The sequence below is a fragment of the Camelus bactrianus genome, chromosome 33, assembly GCF_048773025.1.
Source record: "Camelus bactrianus isolate YW-2024 breed Bactrian camel chromosome 33, ASM4877302v1, whole genome shotgun sequence".
Lineage (NCBI taxonomy): Eukaryota > Metazoa > Chordata > Mammalia > Artiodactyla > Camelidae > Camelus > Camelus bactrianus.
In genome coordinates this window covers 12,695,307-12,719,005 of record NC_133571.1, presented here as the reverse complement: position 1 = coordinate 12,719,005, position 23,699 = coordinate 12,695,307, and the positions used below count along the sequence as shown (strand labels likewise).

The 23,699-nt window shown below is 53.1% G+C and overlaps 1 protein-coding gene across 3 annotated transcripts; it reads left to right on the top strand.

Moving 5' to 3' along the window:
* The first annotated feature begins 98 nt into the window (after positions 1-98).
* PCSK7 (proprotein convertase subtilisin/kexin type 7) lies at positions 99-23,601 on the top strand. 3 transcript variants are annotated; one of them, XR_835195.3, is made up of 18 exons: positions 99-541; positions 2,082-2,203; positions 2,671-3,150; positions 3,874-4,008; positions 4,601-4,766; positions 5,826-5,916; positions 6,838-6,892; positions 7,349-7,487; positions 8,361-8,461; positions 10,723-10,890; positions 11,302-11,409; positions 11,854-11,956; positions 19,979-20,135; positions 20,663-20,757; positions 21,534-21,627; positions 21,828-21,945; positions 22,235-22,757; positions 23,099-23,601. XR_835195.3 is itself a non-coding variant. In XM_010953499.3 (17 exons), exons 3-17 carry the CDS (start codon positions 2,683-2,685, stop codon positions 22,568-22,570), a joined length of 2,334 nt encoding a protein of 777 aa, XP_010951801.2. In that variant the 5' UTR covers positions 99-541; positions 2,082-2,203; positions 2,671-2,682; the 3' UTR covers positions 22,571-23,601. The 3 variants fall into 3 exon arrangements, 1 of the variants encoding a protein (XP_010951801.2); XR_012503838.1 differs by lacking the exons at positions 22,235-22,757; positions 23,099-23,601 and adding an exon at positions 20,995-21,076 and having other exon boundaries at positions 21,828-21,872; XM_010953499.3 differs by having other exon boundaries at positions 22,235-23,601.
* Positions 23,602-23,699: the final 98 nt, after the last annotated feature.

Here is a 23,699-nt window from a genome sequence, read left to right as displayed (position 1 = left end):
GGCGGCCGGAGCTGGCATGGTCGCGGGGACGCGGACTCTGCGGAAATCCCCAAGATGCTAGTGGACTCTCTCCCAGCGCAGGGACCCAGGTAGATGCGACCGGAAGAAGGAAGGAGACCTGGTGGAGGGAAGACCCTCCCTAGGAAGGTTACAGGGAAAGTCAGGGTCATGGCGATTAGAGAGAGAAGAGGAACGAGGTGTTTTTAAAGGTCGCAACCGAGATGCCCTTTCCAGAGGACGCCTTTAAGGAGAGGACGGTCCCTATGGAGAGGGCCCCTCTTGAAGATGCCACGAGAATTCGGGGCGGTGGGGCCCGGCGAGGAGCGCCCACCACACCCGCACGCTGCTCTGTCGGTGGAGGATGCCCAAAGGAGCCTGCTCCCTAGCGCCGGTGGCTCCCGGCCGGTCCGCCTGCCCGGGGACCCGCCGCTGATTGGCTGCGCCGCCGAGCGGAAGTGATGCTACTGTCACTGGCTCCTCCGGCTCCTGGGAAGCCGCGAGTTTCCGCAGGGAGGCGGCGGCAGCAGCTGCGGCCGGGCCGGTGAGTTGGGAACTCGGTGGGGGTGGGGCATTGGAAGTCGGGTGGTCTAGAACTGGGCGCAGCCGATGTCTGAGGATGAGGGAGCGGCCCAGACGGCGCCTTCGGTCCCGGCGTGGGGGAGTCCAGGGAGACGGAGTCCCGGGGTCGTGGATTCCAAGGTAGTAAGGGTCTTCTTAGGAGAGGGGCACATTTTACGGGGCAGTCGAGGCCAGGGTGGAGGAAATCAATGAAACTTGACCCCTGCACGCAACCTGGTTTCTAGGAACTGGGTGTAGAGGTTGCGAGGACAGTCTCTTGGGAGCAGAATCGTGGACTCTGGGCTGCCCGTATCATTCCTTTTCTCTCTTGACACCTAAGAGCTGTAAAGACACGCCTAGCAGTTGGGTGAAGTTGAGATCTGCTTTCAGAGGGTTTACGTTTCCCTTCCCAGAAGCCTGGGGTGGGGATGGAGGTAAAGTACTGCTCTGCCAGGGGGAATGGAGGAAGAGGTGGTCAGCTTTCTTCTCTCTTCCGAGAATCTATGGGATCTACTGAGACTGAATGAGCCTGCCTACTTAGGTCACTCTCAGGCTATCTAACGAGATTTTCTTTTGCTTAGTAAAGTATGTAGACTGGGAAAGACACCTGAATATCTTGGGACAGTGGAGGCTGCTGGAGGGCAGGCAGGAATTTGCCTGGGAACCTAAAAGGAAAAAAGAGATGTGAAATGCAGCTTTTTGGAGGGAAATGTTAGGTGGTGGAAGTTCCCTTCTCCTTTACCAAAGAGACTTAGATAGAATACCCACATTTCTGTAATGTGTTGAGACTGACCCATTTGGGTATGTGTGTGGGTACTAAGCTCTGCCTCAGGGTGAGCCCCATAGAGAGCAGATGCTTCTAAAGGAGCCCGGCAGCCTATGGGTACACAGGTGTTCCCATTCACCTGTCTCTGTCCTCAAAGATGCCCACCAGTTCTCAACTGGCCTTCTGTCAAACCATGGGTGGCAGTCCCAGGTTTAGAGCTTGAGCCCTCACTTCTAAGCCAACTTGCTGAGCTAGTGACTAAGAGTAGCCCTTTGTGCTGCTTTGCAATCATTCCTTCTCCCCAGGGTGCTCATTGGCCGCCTGACGCCTGTTCAGTTTTGTTTGCATTCTCTGATTTTCCCCATTTCCCCTGCCTCCCGCCTACCCTTATTTCCCCTGGCATCCTTCAGAGATACAGAAATCAGGAAGTTAACTACCACTTGGATTTCTGGGACACAGTACTCCCTACTTTTTCAAGAGGGGTTTTTGGTAAGAGTTCAAGCCCTCTTCTAGGCATCCAATGAAAAGAAAAGAGGGTGGTGGCGTGATGGTTAAGAAAAGAAGGAGGGTTTCTGGGTTTCGTACTGATTTGGCCTTACTGTTTCAGTTCAGTCCCAGTCTATGACCTCTTTGAGATTCTTGGAAATGATACTTGATCATCGGCAGTTTCTTTGGTCACAGGTCCTGGAGTTCATGGCTAACCTCTGCTTGTTCCCCTGGCTTTGGAAAGACACCGTTTCTTTTCTTGGGCCTACAGGTCTGCCGTCTGTGCTCGGAGTCAGCGCTGCTCACAGGGAGAGTGATGCCCTTTCTCCATTTGCACAAAATGAGCATGAGGTGGTTAGCCAATCCAGGAGCTCGACCTCACTCAAAGACCAGGTGGGAATGAGGCTCCACAGTGAGGGAGTTAATCTTCAGGACAGTGGGACTGAGAAGTCATCTGGGGGAAGTTTTCTGTCCCCTCTAAATAAAGGAGGAGGGTCTCTTCTAAAGAAATGTCGTGACTCTGCCAGGAATTTTCAGGAGTGATGAGACTTTTGAGCCCTTTTCTGGGCCACCATGGGGAAGAGCAGTGTGGTGCCTGTTAGCAGCCGGACCTGCTGCTTGATTATCTTGTGATAAGCATGCTATCGAGGTAGCCACTGGGGTTAATGCTGGCCCACACTCCCCACCAGGGGCTTATCCCTGGGGATAAATGTAAATAAAAAGAGAGAATCAAATGTTTAATGATTTAAAAGGTGTGGATTAAGGGTTTCCAGGTGTAATACATAGATACTCAGTTTCCCTCTCGGATTTCTGCCATTATCAGCGCTCTTATCTCTGATGTCCTTTCTCTCCGTCTACAGCCTACTGCTCTGATGCCGAAGGGGAGGCAGAAAGTGCCGCATTCGGATGCCCCCCTGGGCCTGCCCGCTTGCCTCTGGCTGGAGTTAGCCGGGCTCTTCTTACTGCTTCCCTGGGTTATGGGCCTGGTTGGGGCAGGTGGGCCCAGGGCCCAGGGTCCAGGGGGGCTAAGCTGGGCTGTGCATCTGGACGGCCCCAAAGGCGAAGGGGAGGAAGAGGCACTGGAGCAGTGGGCAGATGCTCTGGCCCAGGCAGCAGGGCTGATGAACGTGGGACGCATTGGGGAGCTCCATGGGCACTACCTTTTGGTCCAGCCTGCTGGGCACCAGCAGGCCCGGCAGGTAGCAGCCTTCCGGCAGCAGGTGGAGGCTGTGCTGACAAGGCATGAAGCTGTGCGCTGGCACTCAGAGCAGAGGCTGCTCAAGCGGACCAAGCGCAGTGTCCACTTCAATGACCCCAAGTACCCACAGCAGTGGCACCTGGTGAGTCCAGCCCTGCAGCTTCCCGCTTCAGATAGCTAGGTCGGGGGCATCCAGTGCTTTGGTGGGCTTTTGTCTGCGTGACTCCAGTAACCCCCATCCTTTGCTTGAGGAGACATTTGTAGGGGTTCAGTGGTGGGCTTCATCCTCGACTCTACCCCCCTCTCCCCTGTGCTCACTCCTAGAGAGCCAGCAGACTGCAGTGTCAGGGGGTGGGTGCTGGGGCAGGCTGCCTGGGCTGCCTGCCACTTACCAGCATGTGCCTTTGGGTGAGCTGCTTAACCTCTCTGTGCCTCAGTTTCCCCCTCTGTAAAATGGACATTTGTAATGGTTGTGGTTAAATGAAATATACATTGTACCTGATGCGTGGGAAACACTTTGTGAGTTAACTACTAGCATTATAGTATATAATGTTCATAAAATATGTAGTATATGGCACGAGAATTGTACTATCCGACCCTTAACCCTAGACATTATTTCCCCTTTTTTGCCTGTGAAAAATGCCAAGCTTTCCTGAAGACCTATGTTGTGGCAAAGCTCTCACCTGTCTCTCCTTGGCTCTGACTCCACCTCCACCTGCTAGTCCACAACCTATCTCTGGCTCCTTGATGGCGGCTAAGAATGGAAAGGGGCTACTCGCTATAACTTGTCCCTCTGTGGGCTATGCTGTGCGTCACTGGATTCCCAAGGCTCGGAGAATAATTCTGAACCCTGTTTCTCTTACAGAATAACCGGCGGAGCCCCGGCAGGGACATCAACGTGACGGGTGTATGGGAGCGCAACGTAACCGGGCGAGGGGTGACTGTGGTTGTAGTGGACGACGGCGTGGAGCACACCATCCAGGACATCGCGCCCAACTATGTGAGCAGCCCTGGGACAACCTGCCCCGCCCGCTTGTCTTTACCTGGGCCCTGACATTGCCTCAGGCTCATCCCCTTTCTCTGAGGCCACTAGGCCAAACAAAAGGGCCTGCGAGGTGGGGGAGTCTTCCCCTGCTCCTAGTCCCCGGCCAGTGTTCCAGCCTGGCAGTTAGGATGCAGGAAGTGGCTCCAGCTCAGCAGGGGAGAGTGTCCTGAGTGACACTTCCTGGTTCCTGCTGCCACTCCCTGTCCTGGGGAGTAAGGAGTGGCCCCTGCCAGCGACTTCCCTCTCCAAACGAGTCCTGAGTGCCTTCCGCTCTCTAAAGCCTGGCCTTCAGGTAGCTCTCAATCCCCTTTATCCCAGCTTTCCCAAGCACATTTCTATAGTGGCCCAGAGAGAGGTTTGCGGAGAGCCGTAGCACTCCCCAGTTTGGCCCCAGTGTGTCCCGTCTTCCTATCTCATGGCCCACGTGGCCTGCTGTGCTGGCTCCGAGCCCCAAACCCCCAGCTCCCTGCTCTCCCTGAGCTCCAAGACCTGACCCCTTGTAACCGGTGAGTGACCACTTGTCACTCCACCCCCTGCAATGTTTCAGAGTCCCGAGGGCAGCTATGACCTCAACTCCAATGACCCCGACCCCATGCCCCACCCGGACGTGGAGAACGGCAACCACCACGGCACGCGATGCGCCGGAGAGATCGCTGCTGTGCCCAACAACAGCTTCTGTGCCGTGGGGGTGGCATTCGGGAGCCGCATAGCAGGTACCTTCCAGGCCAGCCTCACAGACACATCCTGTGATGAGTCTTCCTTCTCTGCTCCTTTTGCTTATCGGTGTTGTCTCTGTGTTGAGGTTTTTTTTTTGGGGGGGGGGGTGGTAATCAACTTTATTTATTTATTTTATTTTATGGAGGTACTAGGGATTGAACCCAGAACCTCGTGCACGCTAAGCATGCCCTCTACCACTGAGATCTACCCTCCCCACTCTGTATCTTCGTAGTTTACCAGTTGCCTCCTCAGCTGCCCTCCTTCCTTGACCCCCTGTCTCTGGAGGCTCCTCTCCCAGCTTCCATGTCTCCCAGCCCTTCTGATGGTCACCGTCTGCTTTCCATCCTTCCAAGAGAGCTCAGCAGCCCTGGTCCCCACTGGCAGTGGTTCTAGGGCTCCTTTGCCTCTTGGTTTTTGTCCATCAAGGCAGAAGGTGAAGGGAAAGAATGGGGATGTCCTCCCTGTGATTCCTCATAAACACTCATAAAAGCTGGTGTGGCCTTCACTGCCTGGGTGTCCTGCACTTGTGAGGTTGGACTGGGGTGGCTGTGTTTTTCTTATACACCAGCAGAGGTCAGCAGCCCTCTCTGGAAATGGGGCTACAGAGAGAGCCAGAAACCTTCAGGGCCCAGCTCCCTTCTGAAAGCTCCGTTTATCCCTGTGTGATGACCAGGGTGTGACCCACCCATTTTAGAGGGTGAGAGTGGGCGTCCATGGGAGTGGTAATGGTAGTGAGTGCCATCTATTGAACACCCTCTATGTGTCCAGCAGCACAGCAGTGTTTTATGTTTAAGGATGCACTTAAGGTGGGAACCTGGGATCCCTGCATTCTAGCCTGTGCCTCTTCCCACTCGACCCCATGATCCTTAAAGTCTAAGATTTAACATCACATTAAAAAAAAATTTCTGGGGAGGTACGTGCCCATGGTATAAAAATTTAAAAAACACCCAAGAGCACTTAGAGGGAATAGTAAGTCTCCACACAGGCCCCCACCACCCAGCTGCCCGTCGAGGGAGCAGCCTTATTGAGGAGCTGGTGTGGCCTTCACTACCTAGGTATCCGGGTACTGGATGGACCCCTCACAGACAGCATGGAGGCCGTGGCATTCAACAAGCACTATCAGATCAATGACATCTACAGCTGCAGGTGAGACAGAGCCAGGAACAAGGTGAGAGGCCGGGGTGCTGGGCGCATCCTGCAACCAGAGAACAGCAAGGTGGGCTGACTCGGGCAGGTCCCAGCAGGAGAGGCTGTAAGTCCACTGCCCTCATCTCTTCAGACCCCAGCCACTGGGTTCTCAGTCTTAAGCCCCACGTCACCCCAGTGATCAGGTCGCCACACAAGGAGTGCTCCATCCTGCCTCGTATTTATTTATTTGAGTTATTAAACTCAAGGCTCTGGAAGAAAGTGGGCATTCCTCTCCAACCACAGCTGAGCTGAATACCCACCACCGATCCCCACCCCCCCACACACACACAGAAACGCTCCTGCAGATTCAGGCTGTGGTTATGGCAGGGAGGGGCTGGTGATAAGGAGGAACTGAGGTTGGGCCGCCCCCACAGCATTGATGGTTCCCTTTCTTCTCCAACCAGTATCTCCTGTCAGTCCGTGACCTCATCCACAGTGTACTTTTCCTTTTAGAGGAAGAATAGAGAACTCCTCAGACCTGAGAGCTTACACAGATTGCATACTTCTCCGCAGGTTCTCTGCCTTCAGGCCTAGTGTTAGTTCCCTAATTGGGAGAAGGGTGGCCTCCCAACCCTCTCTACCAGTATGTACTGTCCCCTGCCCCCTGGGACCTGAGAAAGGGTTTTTACGGGGAAAGTTGAAGTAGCCCTAAACTGGGAAAGTTTCCAAGGTAAAGAACCTTAGCACGTACTTCCGTTTTCCACTTTGGAGTGAGGGCCAGACCTTTGACCCCTGTGTCCTTTAATTGTGGGAGTCCTGTGCTAGCGCCCTGGGGAGGAGGAGAAGCGCCCAGGTGGAGGGGCAGCCACTGAGACTTGGGGGTCTGGGTGGGCAACCACAGCCTGGCTCTGGCTCTTCCCACTGGGTATCTCCCAACAGCTGGGGACCAGATGACGATGGAAAGACAGTGGACGGCCCCCATCAGCTTGGGAAGGTAACTGGGAACCACACAGAGGCTTCGGAGATCTAAGACGCCCTCTTCATTCAGTTCCTACAGCTGCTCCCGGCCCACCCCCATCTGCAGTGCCAGACCTGCGCCACGTGGCCTTACCACCTCCTTTGGGGATGAGCACTTCTAACTTGGGGCGGGAGTGCGGGGGACACATTCTTAGAAGTGCACCAGTGCTTTGAGATTGTTTGCTTTGGTTTTGTGCTGGGCTCCCCGTTTCCGGCTCCACCCTCTCTGATAGCAGAGCATATCTGGCAAACAGTTGTTCCACTAAAAGCTTCCTCCCGCTCTTGTGTCTACCTTTAAATCTCTCTGTCCCATGCCCCGTGTCTTTGAGCCTATTTTTCTTTTCCTTCTAGAAAGGGAGGTGAGGGCGGCTGGCAGGATGGTCGGGGTCTTCCTATGAGCTCCTTAACTGACCCGGGCGTTTTTGCTCCTCAGGCTGCCTTGCAACATGGGGTGATCGCTGGCCGCCAGGGCTTTGGGAGCATCTTTGTGGTCGCCAGTGGCAATGGGGGCCAGCACAACGACAACTGCAACTATGACGGCTACGCCAACTCCATCTACACCATCACCATAGGTAGCGGCTGTGTCCCACTGTGCGTGCGCCTGCACCTGTGAAATTGTGTGTGTGTGTGTGTGAGAGAGAGAAAGAGAGACTCAGTGTCTGGGTGTGTGTGTGTCACTTAGTCATGAGGGGACCATGTCTCTGGGTGTGTGTGTCACTCAGAGGTGAGGGGCCCATGTGTCTGGGTGTGCCCCCAGTTTCCCAGTGCCTATCTAAGTGTGTGTGTGTAATCTCTTCTCTTGAGGCTCTGCCCTGCTCTCAGAGGATCTCAAGCCCCCCTTACCTGGTAGCATGTTCAACCCTTCCTCTGGAGATACCCCCCACCCCGGCCAAAAACGCCCACAGGTGGTTAGACCTCTGCTCTGTACCTCCTTACCATCCATGGGTCACCTCCCTCCTCCTTGAAGCCTTCCCTGACCCACCTCCCCAACTGGCCTAAATTAAATGCCCTTTTCCTGTGCTCCCCACCGTAGCACTGACCAGCCCAGTTGTATTTATTCACTTACCCAACTTCCTCCCTTGACTGTAGGCTCCTTGAGATCAGGACTGTGGCCTCTTCCCATGGCCCCAGTGCCTCAAGCGTGTGACTCACGGTAGGTCAGTGATAAGAGCTGAGGAAGACGCACGTGTGAGTGGATGAGTCGGTACTGAGGCCGAATGCCCCCAGTTTCAGCCTGGAGCCCATTGAAAGAATAGTCTTAGGGCACAGAATACTCTCTGCCATTTGAGGTGGCCTGTTCAGGTGAGGATGTGGGCCCTCTGAGGCACTTGGGCCACTGAGATCATTTCTTCAATTCAGGACAACCTCCCAGATGATAACTCAGAGATGACTCTAATGTCATCAGGCCCTTATCTCAGCTCCCATGTCCCCGACTCTGCCCCCAGGTGCTGTAGACGAGGAGGGACGGATGCCTTTCTATGCGGAGGAGTGCGCCTCCATGCTGGCAGTCACCTTCAGTGGTGGGGACAAGATGCTCCGGAGCATTGTGAGTGTCCCCCTGGTCCCCACTCCCTGCCCCCACCCAACAGGCTTCTCCTCCCTAGCGGGTCTGTGCCCCTAAGGGTGTGCAGCTGTTGGAAGGATGGAGCTGAGGACTCTAAATCTGTGTCAGTGGTTTTTATCTTTAAATTTTTAACTTACAAACATATTGGTATAGAAATTACCAAGCATCCCATTGATTAAAAAACCTCTTTAAAATGCCTTCCTTTGGTAGAATGGGAGCTTTGGCTAATTTCTGTGGGCTTAAAAAAAAGATCATCATTCTATTGCTTTGCAGCCCTTATGTAAATACTGTGAGTTCTGGTCATGTTCTTTCATCCTCAGGAGTAAAGCTAGTGGTTGTCCTCACAGAATGGGCGGGAAAAGGAGTCAAGAATGTCTCAGCCAGCCCGAGAGACAGCTCTTTCCTTGGAGCTGGAACTGGAGCCACAGCAAACAAGAGGCTGGGGCAGGGAGTGGAGCTTCTCAGGCTGTGGGAACCTGTGAAAGAATTCAGGGTCCAGCGCCGACACCCGGCTGGCCCAGCTCCATTCTGGCAGGTTCAAGCCAGGTCCCTGGACCCTCGTCCTAGAGCTCCCTGCCTGCGTCCACGGCCTGGGCACAGGGGGCTCTCGGGAAGAGCTGGGCCGGAGCCAGGCAGTGTCGGATTTCTCCAGTGGCCCAGGGTTGGGAGGTCTCTCTGGGGCCATTGGGAATTAGGCTGCTTTGTCTTCCTCGGGGTCAAATTCATTTTCCAAAACTGAAATTCTGTTTTGCCACTAAATGACTGCTGGTCAACACAGTGTTCCAAGGTTCTGCGCCAGATGACCCCAGCCCACCCCACCCCCAACCCCAGGAGAAGGGAAAAGGGAGTGGACTAAAAGGGCAAGAGGCTTTGCTCAGCCGGTGGGGGGTCTGGGTGCAGAGGACACCACCCCTACCCCAGGCGAGGCTGGTCGGGAGGACGAGCAGGGACTGTCCGAGCAGAATCCTAGGGAACGCACTCACCCCGGGCCCTTCCCTGCCCTTTCCTGTGGCTGCCCAGGGGCTCCTGCCACTCTAGGCAAGTTCACGGGCCTCACAGCTACACACTAGACTGTCACTGCGAGGCTGTTTCCTTAACAGGAAAAAACCAATCTGCTCCCTGGCAGAGACCAGGCTTCCCACTCTCATTGAGACTACAGCCTGGAGCGCTTTCCCCTCCTCTTCTGCGAGTGCGTGGTGTCTGAGTGAAAATGACATCTCTTGGCAGCTGCTGCAACAGCTGGAAGGCAAGCAGTCAGGAAAAGGGAGGAAGGGTAGCTCTTAGCAGAAGTTAGCACCCTGGTCTCTGACCCAGGAGAGAAGTTTGGAAGTAAAAGATTTTCTGGTCTTCACATCAGCACCGTGTGCTAGACCCGGAGTGCCACATCGTGGAGCCGATGTAGGGAGAACCCTCCTCAGCTAAACCCTCTGTGACTCCAGGGTTGATTGGAACACAAAAAAAACTTGGTGCCAGACGGATGCCATGTGTCTCTCCAGGCAACGCCCCACCCCCACTGTCACCTCCCCACTCAGGACCACAGGTAGAGAAGGGGACTGGAGGAAACCACCCCAAGGCACCAGGCCCAGAGCAGGGAGGCCTCTTGGCCTGTCGATTGGCACAGGTGGGGCAGGCAGTGTAGACGCTGCTAGGCCCATGCCGAGCCCACGGGTGGGCAAGGGGGCAGTTTCCTCTTCCTGGGAACACACTCCCTTTGTTCACACTGATGTCACTCCAGCCCCTATCGCTGAGCTGCTAACTTGGATTTCCTTGAATGGTGCCGTCACTGTTGTCCCAGCTCCAGCTGGGGCCCAGGGGCTCCCCCGCCACTTCCTCTGTCTCAAAAGGCTGTAGGGGTTGGAGGGTTGGGGGCTGGGGGGTGGGTAGAGAATTCGGTAAGGGGTCATCAGAGGAGCAGGAATCGGGAAACTGTCCTCCGCACATGGGGCCTCTCCCCTGTCTCCATCCCCTTTCCCCCTACAACCAGACCCTCATCTGTAACACTTTCATTTTTATTCCCCCTTTCTCACTTCTCCACAGACTCTCTTTTGAGGCCTGGAAGGATGAAGGATCTCCTTCATCCTGACCTGCCAGGAGGCCTCCCTCTGGTCTCTTGCAATGGAAGGGCTCCCCTCCCCTCCCGCCCAGAGGCTGGTTCTGAGGCCTGGTCCTGCGCCCCCTCTCTCCATGGCACCTGGGAACTCAGTCTCTAACTCAGTCCCCCTCTACTCCATCCCATTTCCCAGGTGACCACGGACTGGGACCTTCAGAAGGGCACAGGCTGCACGGAGGGCCACACAGGGACCTCCGCCGCAGCCCCTCTGGCAGCGGGCATGATAGCCCTGATGCTACAGGTGCGGCCCTGCCTCACGTGGCGTGACGTCCAGCACATCATCGTCTTCACGGCCACCCAGGTGAGATCCTCGCAGGACAAACGACCTGGCCCCGCCTACCCCAGAGCTTTGGTTATAAGGACTTGCAAGTATCAGGAGGCTTCAGATTCTAGAGGTCCCAAACCTTAGGGGCCAAATCCCTCCCAGAGTTACATGTGTGTGGAACAGATGTGGGGACCCCATCAAGACCACAGACCTAAATTCATTTGTCCCTGTTCTGCTGCCACCAGTTTACCTGCAAAGGAGCGCTCCAGCCAGGCTCCCGGTGTAGAGGCAGCGATGGGACATCACAGGACTTTGACCCTTTGTCCAGCTTTCCTTGGGGAATCCATTCCTAGCAGCCTTGGTGGGAGAGTCTGGATGGGATCAGTCAGCAAGGCGAGCAGGGAAACCTAAAATCCTAGGGGCTAACCAGGACCTCTGTCCTCTCAGTACGAGGACCGCCGTGCTGATTGGATCACCAATGAGGCGGGCTTCAGCCACAGCCACCAGCACGGGTTCGGCCTGCTCAATGCTTGGAGACTCGTTAACGCAGCCAAGGTGAACAGGGAGAGGGGGTCCTGCATGCGGTGACCGAGAGTTGGGGCTGAATGACAGAGCCTGTTACATGTCAGTGCTTAATGAATGTTGATGTCGTCTGAGAGCCATTTTACAAATGAAAAAGCAGGTTCAGCACTATAGTTAAAGTTTCTAAACTACTGGTGGAGAGTAAGTGGGCCTGAGTCCCGTGTGGGCCCCTTGGGTGCTCTGTTTCTCCTCTGCCACCCTGGACACAGCATTTCCTCCGGTGCCTTGATTTGGTGCCATAGCGAGCACTCCAGGGTGTCAGCAGAAGCCTCCAGGGTGTCAGCAGAAGCCTCGGGACTGAGAGAAGGTGATGAGGAGGCGAGAAGTAGAAACGGCTGGTCCCTAAAGATCAAGTGATGAGAGTGTGTGTGTAAGATCTGTCTTGTTGGTTCATTCGCCCACCCCTTCCTTTAACAGGTCTGGACGTCAGTCCCTTACTTAGTGTCCTACGTCAGCCCCGTGTTGAAAGAGAACAGGGCTGTCCCGCTATCTGCCCGCCCCCTGGAGGTCCTGTGGAATGGTAAGTAGTCAGCAGAAAGGGGGTTAATCTTGGGCCTGAGGTTTGGGGCGGGCTGATGGAGAAGTTAGACTCATCCTCCCTGCCGGGTCCTACCCCCTTCCTTTAGGAGCTGAGCTCCAGCCAAACCTGTGGAGTTTTCTTTGACCATTTTAGGACATGTTGCTGCTTCTGAGTTGGCTGGCCCCCCGGCTGCTTAAACAAGACCTTTCTCCTGAGTTACTGGTGGTGGGAAGTTGCTGCCGAGCAACCGATTAGAAAGGCTGGCGGGAGGGCTGGGACTGGGACTGGGAGACAGGCGAGAGCTGAAGGATGTTCCATTGAGTTCCACGCTAGGAACTTGCCAGGCGATTCTTCTCAGCCCAGTAGCCTTTGGATGACGTAAAAGGGTTGGGGGGTTCTTCCTTTGGTTCACAGGCTTGCCCGATACAGAGAGGGTCAGATGGGGTCTGCTGGGGGTAAGACAGGGGAGTCCACGGGGGCTTCCTAGACTGTGGTTGCCCTCCCTCCACCCCGCCTCCACTGCACGCGGGCCACCAGGGCTGTCTCTTGTCAGTCAGAGATGCAGTCTTATGTTGAGCACGGAGGTTGAACCCCTTCCCAGAGGAGAGGGCAGTTGGACTGGGATATCGTGATAGAGGACTGTCTGTCTGCAGATTTCCCGGAGTTCACACTGGAGAATTTTCTCTACCACCAGTTCCTTGGGGAATTTTTCCCTCAAGGAATTTTAACAAACAGAGTTATTCACTACTTTTTTGTGAAGATTGAAGCGTGTCATGCTTTGTACCCAAATGGAACTTTGTCTTCACTTTTTCCATTCTCCTAGGAAGCAATCAAACCAGAGTAATGGCGAGAGGAGGAATGGCCAAAGATGGGATCTCAGAAGGGAAGGTCGGGCAGCTCCCCTTGGGCGGAGGTTTCACTGGGAAGAGTTCCATTGTCTCGCTCCCCAACCATGTCCAGCACTTGCCCAGTTTCCCTCTACGTGGAAGGAAATCCATGGCTCGGTTCATTGCATTTTCCGTAAAAGGAATGCTATCTTGGAAAGGGCATGAAGCCTCAGCCCAGGCAGAGGAGAGCAGGAACATTCCCAGGAATGCAGTTCAGTAGGAACCCCAGGGCTTTGTGCTCGCCTGTCTCGGAGACAGTATGCTTTTTAGCTTTGACCTCCCATCTAGGGCTGCTTCCTCTCATTTAAGAAACAGAGTAACCCACAGTCGCATCCATCCAACAAGGGGGTTGACTTAGGAGAGGGTTAGGGTCCTTTCCAGCTTCACCATCCTCTGCTTCCCACCAACCAGGGATGTTCCCCGGCATGTGGACAAACCTCCCTCAGTATAGAGGCATTTGGCAACTGCCTGTGTGTCACTAGGAAGCAAGAGAAAGAAGGACAGGTTGTCCTGGGTGGAGGAGGGCAGGAGGTGGGATAGTGGAGAGAGTAGGATGGAGAAAGGGGGGTAAAGACTCAGGGAGTTTTGCTGATGGAACTTCATTGGTTTGGAGGGCGGTAAGCAGAACTGCTGATTTCTGAGGTCAGCAAAGGTGGCTCCCCTCTGTAGTGACTTCATTCACCCCTGAGCAGACAGTAGAAGGTCCAAGCTTGTGGGTGTGCTTGGAGGCTCCAGGAAGTATGTCCAGTTCATGCAGAGCTGAGCAGCTCGGTCCCGGACAGTCAGGAAACCTCTTCCCCTGTAGCCAAGCGGTAGTCTTTTCCCACCAAGACCTGGGCAATTCAGTGTCCAAGGGTTGGAAAGTGAACTCTTTGTAAGGCAGAGGAAGTTGAACATCCTGAGATGGAAGAGGAGGTGAAATACCGCTAAGACTCCAGAGTCGTGGTGTCCAAGAGAACTTCCCACGATGATAGAAATGTTCTCTGTCTGGGCTGCTCACATCACGTGAGGCTACTGAAGACTTAAACACGCGGCTAGTGTGGCTGAGGAACTAAGTTTTTCTGTTATTGTAGTTGAATGTAAATAGCCACGTGTGGCTGGTGGCCACCTTCTGGGGCGGGGCAGCTCTGGAGCAAGACAGCTTGTCTTTTCTCCCCTTTGGCAGGAAGATGTAGGGGGAAGGGGATTGGGGCCCCTCGGTTCCTTCAGCTCTGACTCTGGGTCTGAAATCTCTACCAGAAGGTAGGAGGGAGGGCGGGCTTTGGGGGGAGTATCTAAACACAAGGGCGCCTGTGTGGATTTACTGAAGATTCCTGAATGTGGCTTGCAATTACCCTCTTTCCTGGTTCGCAGTCCACGTGCCGGTTCCCCCCTCCTCCCCCTGCCTCTGCTTGAGTCCAGTTCCTTCACTTCTCCGAATCTTCCCCTCCAGCTCAGGCTTTCCCTCCACACAGATTCACCCTCCTGCCTTCAAAGCCCCCCAGCACTTGTTAGGAAGCAAACTGAAGTCCCTGCCACCCTCCAGCCAGTAGGTCACCTTTTCAAATGTGATATACCATTTGTATCACAGTGTGATACAATTGCTCACCTGTATCACACCCGCTTCACCCTTCACGGCCACAGACTTCCTTCACCACTCCTGGCACCCCTTTCCTGGTCAGACCCGGGGCCAGCTCACAGCTCATTCTTCTCCACCTTCTTGTCTGACCTTGTCTGACCGGACTAGCGAGGCCTGTGTGGCAGCCTCCCTCCTCCTCCAGCTGCCTGCCATGACCTGCTTTGCTCCATGGCCCCCTCCTGGCTTCTCTGCCCTGGGGAACTTGGTCTTTTTTTATTTTTTTAATTGAAGTATAGTCAATTACAATACCACAGAAATATAAAAAACCATAAGAAAATACTAGGAACTTAGTCTTTTTGTTCTCTCTTCTCACTACTCCCAAACCACCAGTGCCTCAAAGGCTCATCCCACATCCTTGATCCTCCCTCTGCATTTGCTTCCTCGACTGTGCAGCTGTGTTTGTGGCTTCAGCTCTCCACAAATGATTCCTAGATCGACATCTCTTACTCTGATCTGTCACCAGTGAGCTTGGCAGGGGGTTGGTGGGTAGAGATTTTTGTAGCTTCCATAAGATTATGAGCAAATAAAGCCCTAGGATCTTAAGGGGGGAGAGTTGAAAAAGACCCGAACTTGCCAAAGGCAAAACAGTAGTAATGATGACCATCATCGACTAAGACCTGAGTGCTTTTTATGTGCCAAGTGCTGCTCTTAGTATTAGCTCATTTAATATACCAACTCATTTAACTCTAACAATGTAATTCTTGTGTTCTCACATGCGTGGCTGCCCCAGTCCCTGTATACACCAACAGGGACAGACATGTATGCAGCACACCACTCTGCACGCCTGCCAACGCAGACAAGCTCTCACAGGCCCTTTTGGGATTCCATCCTGTTCTGTAGTGGCCTGCAGCATGTTACTTACTCTCCGTTAGCCCCTTATCTGCCATGTTAATGCTCCCCTCCAACTACGCCAGGAATATTTTCCTCCGTCTTTCTATTCCTAAATCACTGTGTGCTGTTGATTTTTTCCACCAATACATTACACTTAAAATGTACACAGTTGTAGATGTCATTATCGCCTCTCAAAAACCAGCTCTCTTTCCAAGCTGCTCTCAGTTCTGTGAGTGCCATCCCCATTCCCTGGGCTCCCAAACTTGAAACTCAGGAGTTTTCCATCTGTCTACATCCCTTGCCTCTCCCCAGGACTTCCCCTGCAATTTAGTCTTTTATTTATTTTTCTGATATGTCTCTTGGTTGATTGACTCATTCATTTTACAAGTATGTGAGACCTACCCCATCCCAGGCACTATACTAAGTTCTAGGGATTCAGAGATAAGGCATGATTCTTGCCCTCAAAGAGCTCACAGTCTGGGAGGGAAGATAGTCCTGCCTGCAGGTGGAACACAGTGTTACAGGCACTGCGATACAGATGACGCAGGTGCCTCCTGCCACCAGGGAAGACACAGGAGGGTTCTCAGAGCAGCTGTGGCTGACCCGAGTTCCACCAGGTACACTGGTCAGGAGATGAGGCGAGGAAGGGACATCCAGGCAGCAGGGGCAATGCGTGCAGAGTCCGTAGTGTCTTCAGGGAATGCAAGTCGAGTGATGTGGCTGGAGCATGGCTTGTGAGGGGCAGAGGAAGACCTGAACCTGGGCTGGCAGGACCACATAGAACTGTGTCTGCCATGGCAAGGAGTTCGGCCTTTATCTTGAGGTCCGTGGGGAGCCTTCAAAGTGAATTGTCACCAATTGATGTTGGCAGTTAGGGAGAAGGAGAGCAGTCAGAGAGCTTCCCAGGGCCTTACCTTTTAGAGATACATGCAAAATCTTCACTGATGCAATGATATGATGCCTGGGGATGCCGTCAAAAGAATCTGGGAAGGGGAGGAAGTGGGGGTCATCGATGAAACAAGATTGACCATATATTGGTAATTATTGAAGTGAGGTGTTGAGAACATCTATTCTCTCCATTTTTATATATGTCTGAAATTTTCTATAGTGCAAATTTATATATAAATGTGTGTATATATTTATATGTGTGTATATATATGTATGTGTGTGTGTGTGTGTGTGTGTGTGTGTGTGTGTGTGTGTGTTTAGCTTGGATAACTGGTTAGATGGTGATGCCATCACATGAGATTAAGAACCCAGGAGGAAGAACAAGTTTGGGCGAGGGCATGGAGTATGAAGGACTGAGGAAGAGAATTTTGGCCCTGCTGTGTTTGAGGCTTCTGTGCAACATCTAGGGGTGGTAGCCAGAAAACAGTTGAATAAATAAGTTTGAAGGTCTAGACTGGAGGCCATGGTTTGGGAGTCACCAGCCTAAAAATGGAAGAAAAAGGTCTGGGAAAGAATGAGATCACTAGGGTTGGGGGGTAGACAAGGATAAAAGAGGACCTAGGACACAGCCTGACATTAAAGGGGTGGAGAGGAAAGGGGCCCTCAGAAGAGAATGGAGAAGAGATGCCTGAGAGGTTGGAGAAGAACCAGGAGGGTGGTGTCACGGGAATCTAGGGCAGTTCAATGAGAAAGGGCAAGGGACAAGGACTGAGGGCGTCCCTGGTTTATCAAGGAGGCCGTAGTGACTTTAAGAACACAGTGTTTCAGTGTATTTATGGGAGCAAGAGCTAGACTGCAGTGGGTTGAAGAATTCATGGGGACAGGAGAAGGATTCTGTTTACAGATGGCAAATTGAACACATGCTTTTATCTCTGCTTTCTCCCAAAACTTCACCAAAGTAAGAATAAAGGAATAAAAGTGGTCTAAGCACAAGGACAAAGAGAATGAGAGAGGAGACCACAGCAAATGAGAGATTTCAACACATTTTTGGAAGATGGAAAATGACTGGAGAAGTGAACAGGGCTAAGAAAATTGCAAACCCAATACCTGCAAGGGTGATATTAACAACAAGCCCATTCATGCCCCAGAACCCCCAGAGGCTCCGGACTCGGAGGCCCCATGTCCTGCAGAAGACAGAGATGAGGTATGAGACTAAAGCGAGGGCTCCACTAAAAGGTAGACTCCCAGGTGTCTTCTCCCATCCTTGGTAGCCAGGTGACGGCCCCTTCGTTATCCAGGCAGGAGCTGGGAAATTTATTCTCCAGAACCCAGGACCCCAGGTACGCAGCAAGTGGGAGACAGAGAGTGTACCTTAAATTGATACGGCATGGAATATAATGGGGACATTTCACAGAGAAGGAAAGTAACCTAATTCTCAGAGCTAGCAAATGGCAGAGAGGGATTTGAACCCAGGCCGGGTGGCTCCAGAGCCCATGCTCTTAACACTGGTAGGCGGAAGGGAAAAGTTGAGAAAGGGTTTGTTTGTCTTTCCTTTGTAATAGGAAAGACGTAAGCAAGAAGGCCCAGCCAACGAGAGGTGTAATCCGGCTGATCTGGTGTTGGGCTTTGGCCAGAGACTTACTGTGAAAGGAAAGGGAGCTTGAGCGTGTAAATAAGAGAGTGTTGGAGGGATGGGCTCTGGGATCTTAGGCAGTTAGGAAAGGAGCTTGATGGATCTCTTGAGGAGCAAGAAAATGAAGGGGCCAGGAAGGCAGGGGAGAAGGTGGAGGAGCAGGAGGTCACTTTCTGAGAAGGTGGGACATTGGCTTCTGTGAGTTGACAGAGTTAATAAGAGACACACCTGCACACAGACGTGCCCAGAGAGAGGTCTGGAAGGATGCTTAACCAACGTGTTACCAAGAATTGCGGGAGCCTTTCTGTTCTCATTTGTGCCCAACTACTTTTCTGATTTGTCTTCAATTAATTTGTGCTGCTTATGTAATAAAACCCACAATGGAAGTTACTAAACCATTCGTAAGCAAAGCAGTCCCAGGTGATGACAAGGCCCGGGGTCTGGCCGTGGGAGTCTGTGCTGACATGGGATGGAGGGAGGTCTGTGCAGGTGAGGCAGTAAAGGGATGTGAAGTGATGACGTCGGGGTAGGTAGTCCTGGTGAACACTGGTGTCGCAGTGGATGACGGGAGGTGGTCCTCTTCCCTGACGTGAGTGCAGTGAGAGAGGGCTGAGCGGGAGGCCGGGAGGCACAGAGTCTAGGAAGGACAGACGGGGAGTCACTGGGAGCCCTGAGTCTTTCCTCTTTCTTCATTGTTCCCCATGGTCGCAATGCCTCACCCCTAGAATAGGCAGTAGCATTTTAGCTGGTCTTTCTGCCCCTCTTTTTTCCTTCCTTCTCCGATTCAGCCTACCCTCAACTGTTAAGAGTAACCTTCCTTCAGCACTCCTGTCCTTGCTCATTAATCTGTAATAGCTCTCAGTTGCTTGTTTAAAATAAAATTTTAAAGCCCTTCCCATCCTAGGTCTCCTGCCCATATTTTCAGCAACTCTCTGAGCCGCTTCATCTGTGAAATGAAGGTGTTGGTCTCTGCTTTGCCTGTTGGAATGAATTAACGGAAGAAAAGTTGCTTTAGAAAGACTCATTTCTCATTGCAGCCTAATTGCTTGATATTTCCCAATTGAGTCTTCTACGTCAGTAGTTGGTTTGTTTTTTTTTTTTTAACTTTTTATTTTGAAATACTTACAGATTCACAGGAGGTTGCAAAACAATGTTCAGGGAAGCCCTGTGCACCCTTCTCCTGATGTTAATGTCTCAAACAATTCTGGGACAACATCCAAACCAAGAGAATGACATTATTCAGATTTCACCGGTTGGACATGCACTTGTATTTGCACGTGTCTGTGTGTGTGTGTGTGTGTGCAGTTTTGCCACACGTGTAGCCTTGTGTAACCACCATCACAACCAAGATCCAGAACCAAACCATCCCAAGACTCTGTGTCAGCCCTTTAGGGCCACAGCCATCCCCTCTGCCCCATCCCTAGCGCCCGGCAGCCACTAACCGTTCTCCATCTCTACAGCTCTGTTATTTGTGAATATTATGTAAATGAAATCATTTACTATGTATGCTTTTTTTGTATTGGCTATTTTCGCTCAGCAAAATGTCCTTGAAATTTATTCATTTCAGTTGATTTTTTAAAAAAATTGTGTATTGCCTTCAATATGAAACTTGTTCATTTCCACTTCTGCCTGTACACATGCCGCTTCCCCTTCTAGAGTGCCTTCTGCCAACGCTCTCGACCAGTCTGTGTTCATTTCCTTCTGCAGAGTGTGTCTCCCTGCTGTGTGCCTAAACCCATCTGACTCATCTCTGTTCTAGCATCAGTTATGTACATGCTTCATACCATATCATTTTCCACTTGAAAGAAGAAGGCAGAGACCATGTCCAATTTACCTTTATATTCCCAGCATCTGTTTTGGTGCCTTAACTGTAGGAGGTCCTCAGTAAATTATTCTTTGGATGAATGAATGATGGAAGTTGCTCCATTTGGTTCTTGTATTGTGTCTTGGGGATATGCTGTCTTCCCAACTAGACTCTAAAATAGGTTATAAACTTGAAAGCAGCGCCTTTCCATTTATCAGTGTCCGCTAGGCCCCACTTAGGGTTGCTGTAGACATTTGTATGTGTCCTCGGTGAGTATGTGCCTCTGTGTCTGTTGGGGTGAAGTGAGGGCAGAAGTGTTCATGGGACTGGTTTCCCAGTCGCCCAGCCTGACTTCCCACAGTCAGCAGGACGGACCTGGAGATGTCGGGGCTGAAGACCCTGGAGCACGTGGCAGTGACGGTCTCCATCACTCACCCACGACGCGGCAGCTTGGAACTGAAGCTGTTTTGCCCCAGTGGCATGATGTCCCTTATCGGCGCCCCCCGCAGCATGGACTCGTACGTACACGTGCCCTCACCTTCTGAGCTCTCTTTGCAACAAGGGCCTTTTCCAGAAGTGGACACTGGCACTGTCCTGAGCTACCTTGGCACTGGCTGATGTGGGCACCTGACTTATTACATGCTTTGTTCAAGCACTTATAATACGCTCAGCACTGCATTTTACATATGCTTTCTCTCATTCTTATAAGAACCATGCAGAGTAGACTTTGTCACCTCCTTTTACAAATGAGGAAACAAGTCACAGAGTGAGTAAGTGCCTGGGAAAGTAACAGTAAGCCTAGATCTATGGGACTCCCAAGCCCGTGTTCTTGGCACACTTGCTTTTTCCCCTACACCACGATGACACAAGTACTCGTCCCCTGAGATCCCAGGAGCAAGGGACAGCACTTGAAGGACCCTCACAGCCGGCGCCCCTCCCGATGGCTGTAGGTCAGCTAACTGCTACACCAGTAAGAAAATGTCTCTGGGCAAAAGGTCAGTTCCCTGCTGCATCCCTCCCTCTTTCTCCTCTGTCCTTGCCCCAGGGATCCCAATGGCTTCAACGACTGGACCTTCTCCACTGTGCGGTGCTGGGGGGAAAGAGCGAGAGGGACCTACAGACTTGTCATCAGGGATGTCGGTAAGCCTGCCTGCCCCTTCAGCAGGGCCCCGCCTCTCATGGTTGTCATCTGGTCCCTCTGGATCTCAGAGTCCCCTCGGAAACTGTCCCAGGTGGAGTACATAGGGTTGCCCTTGGACCAAGAGGGTAGATGCCAAGAAGTATGCCCCATCCAAAAAGTGGGCATTGATACCTAACTTGTTCATTTATACTACCTCTCATATTCCTTGGCGAAGTGACTGATCCATTTTTCCTCAGGATAGCAACAAAAATTCCTTGTTGAAACCACATTTCAAGTTCTTTCACATATAACCATCTTCCGGCCAGCCCTGGTAGGCAGGTAAGGGCAGGACTAATTTTCACCATTTTTTTTTTAAACTGAGGCCCACCCAGAGGTTTGAAGTGACTTGTGTGAGGTCTCGCAGTATTTCAGTGAAGAGACTGGAAATTGAACCCAACTCCCCCAACTTCCAGCCAAGTTAGGGATTCATCATCGGACTGGTGGTTTTCAAACCTTTTTTTAATTTAGCAGAGGACTTTTTCTTTTCCCCCAGCAAAATCCCAGCTGAAACCCCAAAATGTGAAAGAGGCAAAACTTCTCTGCTTTGGGGTACCACCTCTCACCGTCCCCCTTTCCGTTCCGAGGGGCACCCCCAGAGGCACGTCTGCAGAACCCCGGGGTCACTGGCCCGCCCATGTGGTCTGAGTCCCTTTAGGGGGCAGGGCAGGCGGGGCCTCTGCTGCCCGAGTGGCCACCAGCGGGCTCGGCTCATGGGCTGCCCCACTTGTGGCTCTAGGAGATGAGGCGTCCCAGGCCGGCGTCCTCCGGCAGTGGCAGCTGACCCTCTATGGCTCTGTGTGGAGTCCAGTGGACATCAGGGACAGACAAAGGTAGGCACTTATCAGAGGGAAGGGGACTCGTGGGGTAAGGGGACGGAGGCCACTGAGGGTGCTCCACCTCCCTGGGAACACACGGCACAGCCCTCCCCTTCTTGCTGTGGGAGTTCTGCATCTGTAAGGCGGGAGGATGCACAAGGCAGATGATAGAGGAACCGAGCAGGGCCCGTCCCTGACTCCCTTCTTCTCCACAGGCTTCTAGAAAGTGCCATGAGTGGAAAATACCTGCACGATGGCTTCACTCTGCCCTGCCCTCCTGGGCTGAAAGTTCCCGAGGAAGATGGTTACACCATCACCCCTAACACCCTCAAGGTACTAGGGCCGAGACTCAAGCTGCAGGTGGGCAGGAATGTCCTGGGGAATTTAGTCCTCCGTGGGGGACTCAAGGCAACTTGGGAAGTGAGGAGTCAGGAAGGCCTGGGTCCTCACTCGACTGGGCTAACTCTCAAGGGCACTCCTTGAGGGGAACAAGAGGAGCAGGGTTGTGATGAGAGAGGAGGCCCCTAGAAGGAGGGGCTTGAGCTCATTGTTTGGGGCAGAGAAAGGCTGTAGGCTTTTGGGAAGCCATCCCTACCTGAACAGGTGTTTGACTTTCCCCCAGACCCTGGTGCTGATAGGCTGTTTCACCGTCTTCTGGACCATTTACTACCTGCTGGAAGTATACTTGAGCCAGAGGAATGTGGCCTCTCACCCAGTTTGCCGGAGTGGACCCTGCCACTGGCCCCAGCGAAGCCGAAAAGCCAAGGAGGAGGGGACAGAACTAGAATCAGTGCCCCTTTGCAGCAGCCAGGATCCCGGCAGAGTCGGGACAGAGAGCGAGTGCCCTCCCACCACCTCCGGGCTCCACGCGCCGGACCTGCTGGATCAAGGGGACTGGGGCCTGTCCCAGCACCTACCCCTAGACCTGTTGCAGGGGAAGGAGGAGCAGATTTGCTGACCTAAGGCCTGACAGCCAACATGGGACAGGCTCTTCCTTCCTAGGACTGGGGAAGCTTGGAAAGCTGCTCCAAAGTCCCAGGAGCTCTGGGGAGAAGGCAGCCCCGATGCCCCCATCTGGGACCAGACGCCTAAAGAGCACCCTCTGGCTAAAGACTACGCTCAGGGAGGGCAGGGGCCTTCTGAAGGTACGAGTGGCAGAGGAGTGGTGCCGGAGAACAGTCTGGCAACAGCCACAGGACCGTCCTCCAACCAAACAGGAGCTTTTGGGGAGAGGGTTTGGATGAGGGACTGGCACCCCCGCTGGGCAGGCCTCCGTCCTCATTCCTCCAGGGCAAGCCAGGGGCCTGGGTCACGGGGACCCTCACCTGTGTGTGGCCAGAAGAGCATCTCAGCCGAACCATCACTGGGGTCACTTGGGAAGAGGGCTTAGGGGTGGAGGCTGGGAAGAGCCCTGGATATACCTGTCCTTTTAATGACCCAGGGGCCAGAAACAGCTGACTCTCCCCTTCTCTCCCTCACCTTCCAGCCTAAGCCTTCCTTGGACCTTGAACATATTGGTGTGGCAGTCAGCCCTTAGCTCAGCAGTTGCCCTGAAAGCAGATGCCTCGTTATCCCTGATCAGAAGCCAACCTGGAACACAGTCCTGACTCCGTCAACCGTCACCCCCACCCTTCTTGCTGAAGGATCGGTACGACTTGCCTGGCAAGGCTGGGGACAGACATGGCCCCCAGGCCTGGGCTGCTCCAGCAGGGGAGTCTGCGGCCGGACTGCCCCTCCAGCCCTGCGACCACCCCGTCTTCCTCTGCAAAGTGCTCAGGGAAATGGCCTTGCCCGCCGGAGGCCAGCCGTCTGCGGACAGGCTGGGCCTCTTCCTTCCCTTCTTGACCTCCTCCCCTCTTCTGAGCTGGTTGGTTGGTTTGAATTTTGTTGTTGTTGTTTTTAATGCTTCAAATTGGGTTTTCTCTTTTCACAGCAACATTTTGTTGAATTTTTTCTGCACAGCTTTTCCAAAATAAAACCTTGCACACAGTCCTGCCCCTGCCCATCTCCTTCCCTCCGCCTCCCCAGAGCTAACTCAAGGGGCCAAGTTGCTCCCCTTTCCCTTCAGTCCCCAACAGTCACTCTCC

Bases quoted from the DNA above. Each gene is read 5' to 3' on its own strand.
- PCSK7 (XM_010953499.3), top strand. From the start codon at position 2,683: ATGCCGAAGGGGAGGCAGAAAGTGCCGCATTCGGATGCCCCCCTGGGC. The intron at 20,136-20,662 runs GTACGTACACGT...TCCTTGCCCCAG, and splicing joins GCCCCCCGCAGCATGGACTC to GGATCCCAATGGCTTCAACG. The intron at 20,758-21,533 runs GTAAGCCTGCCT...TTGTGGCTCTAG, and splicing joins ACTTGTCATCAGGGATGTCG to GAGATGAGGCGTCCCAGGCC.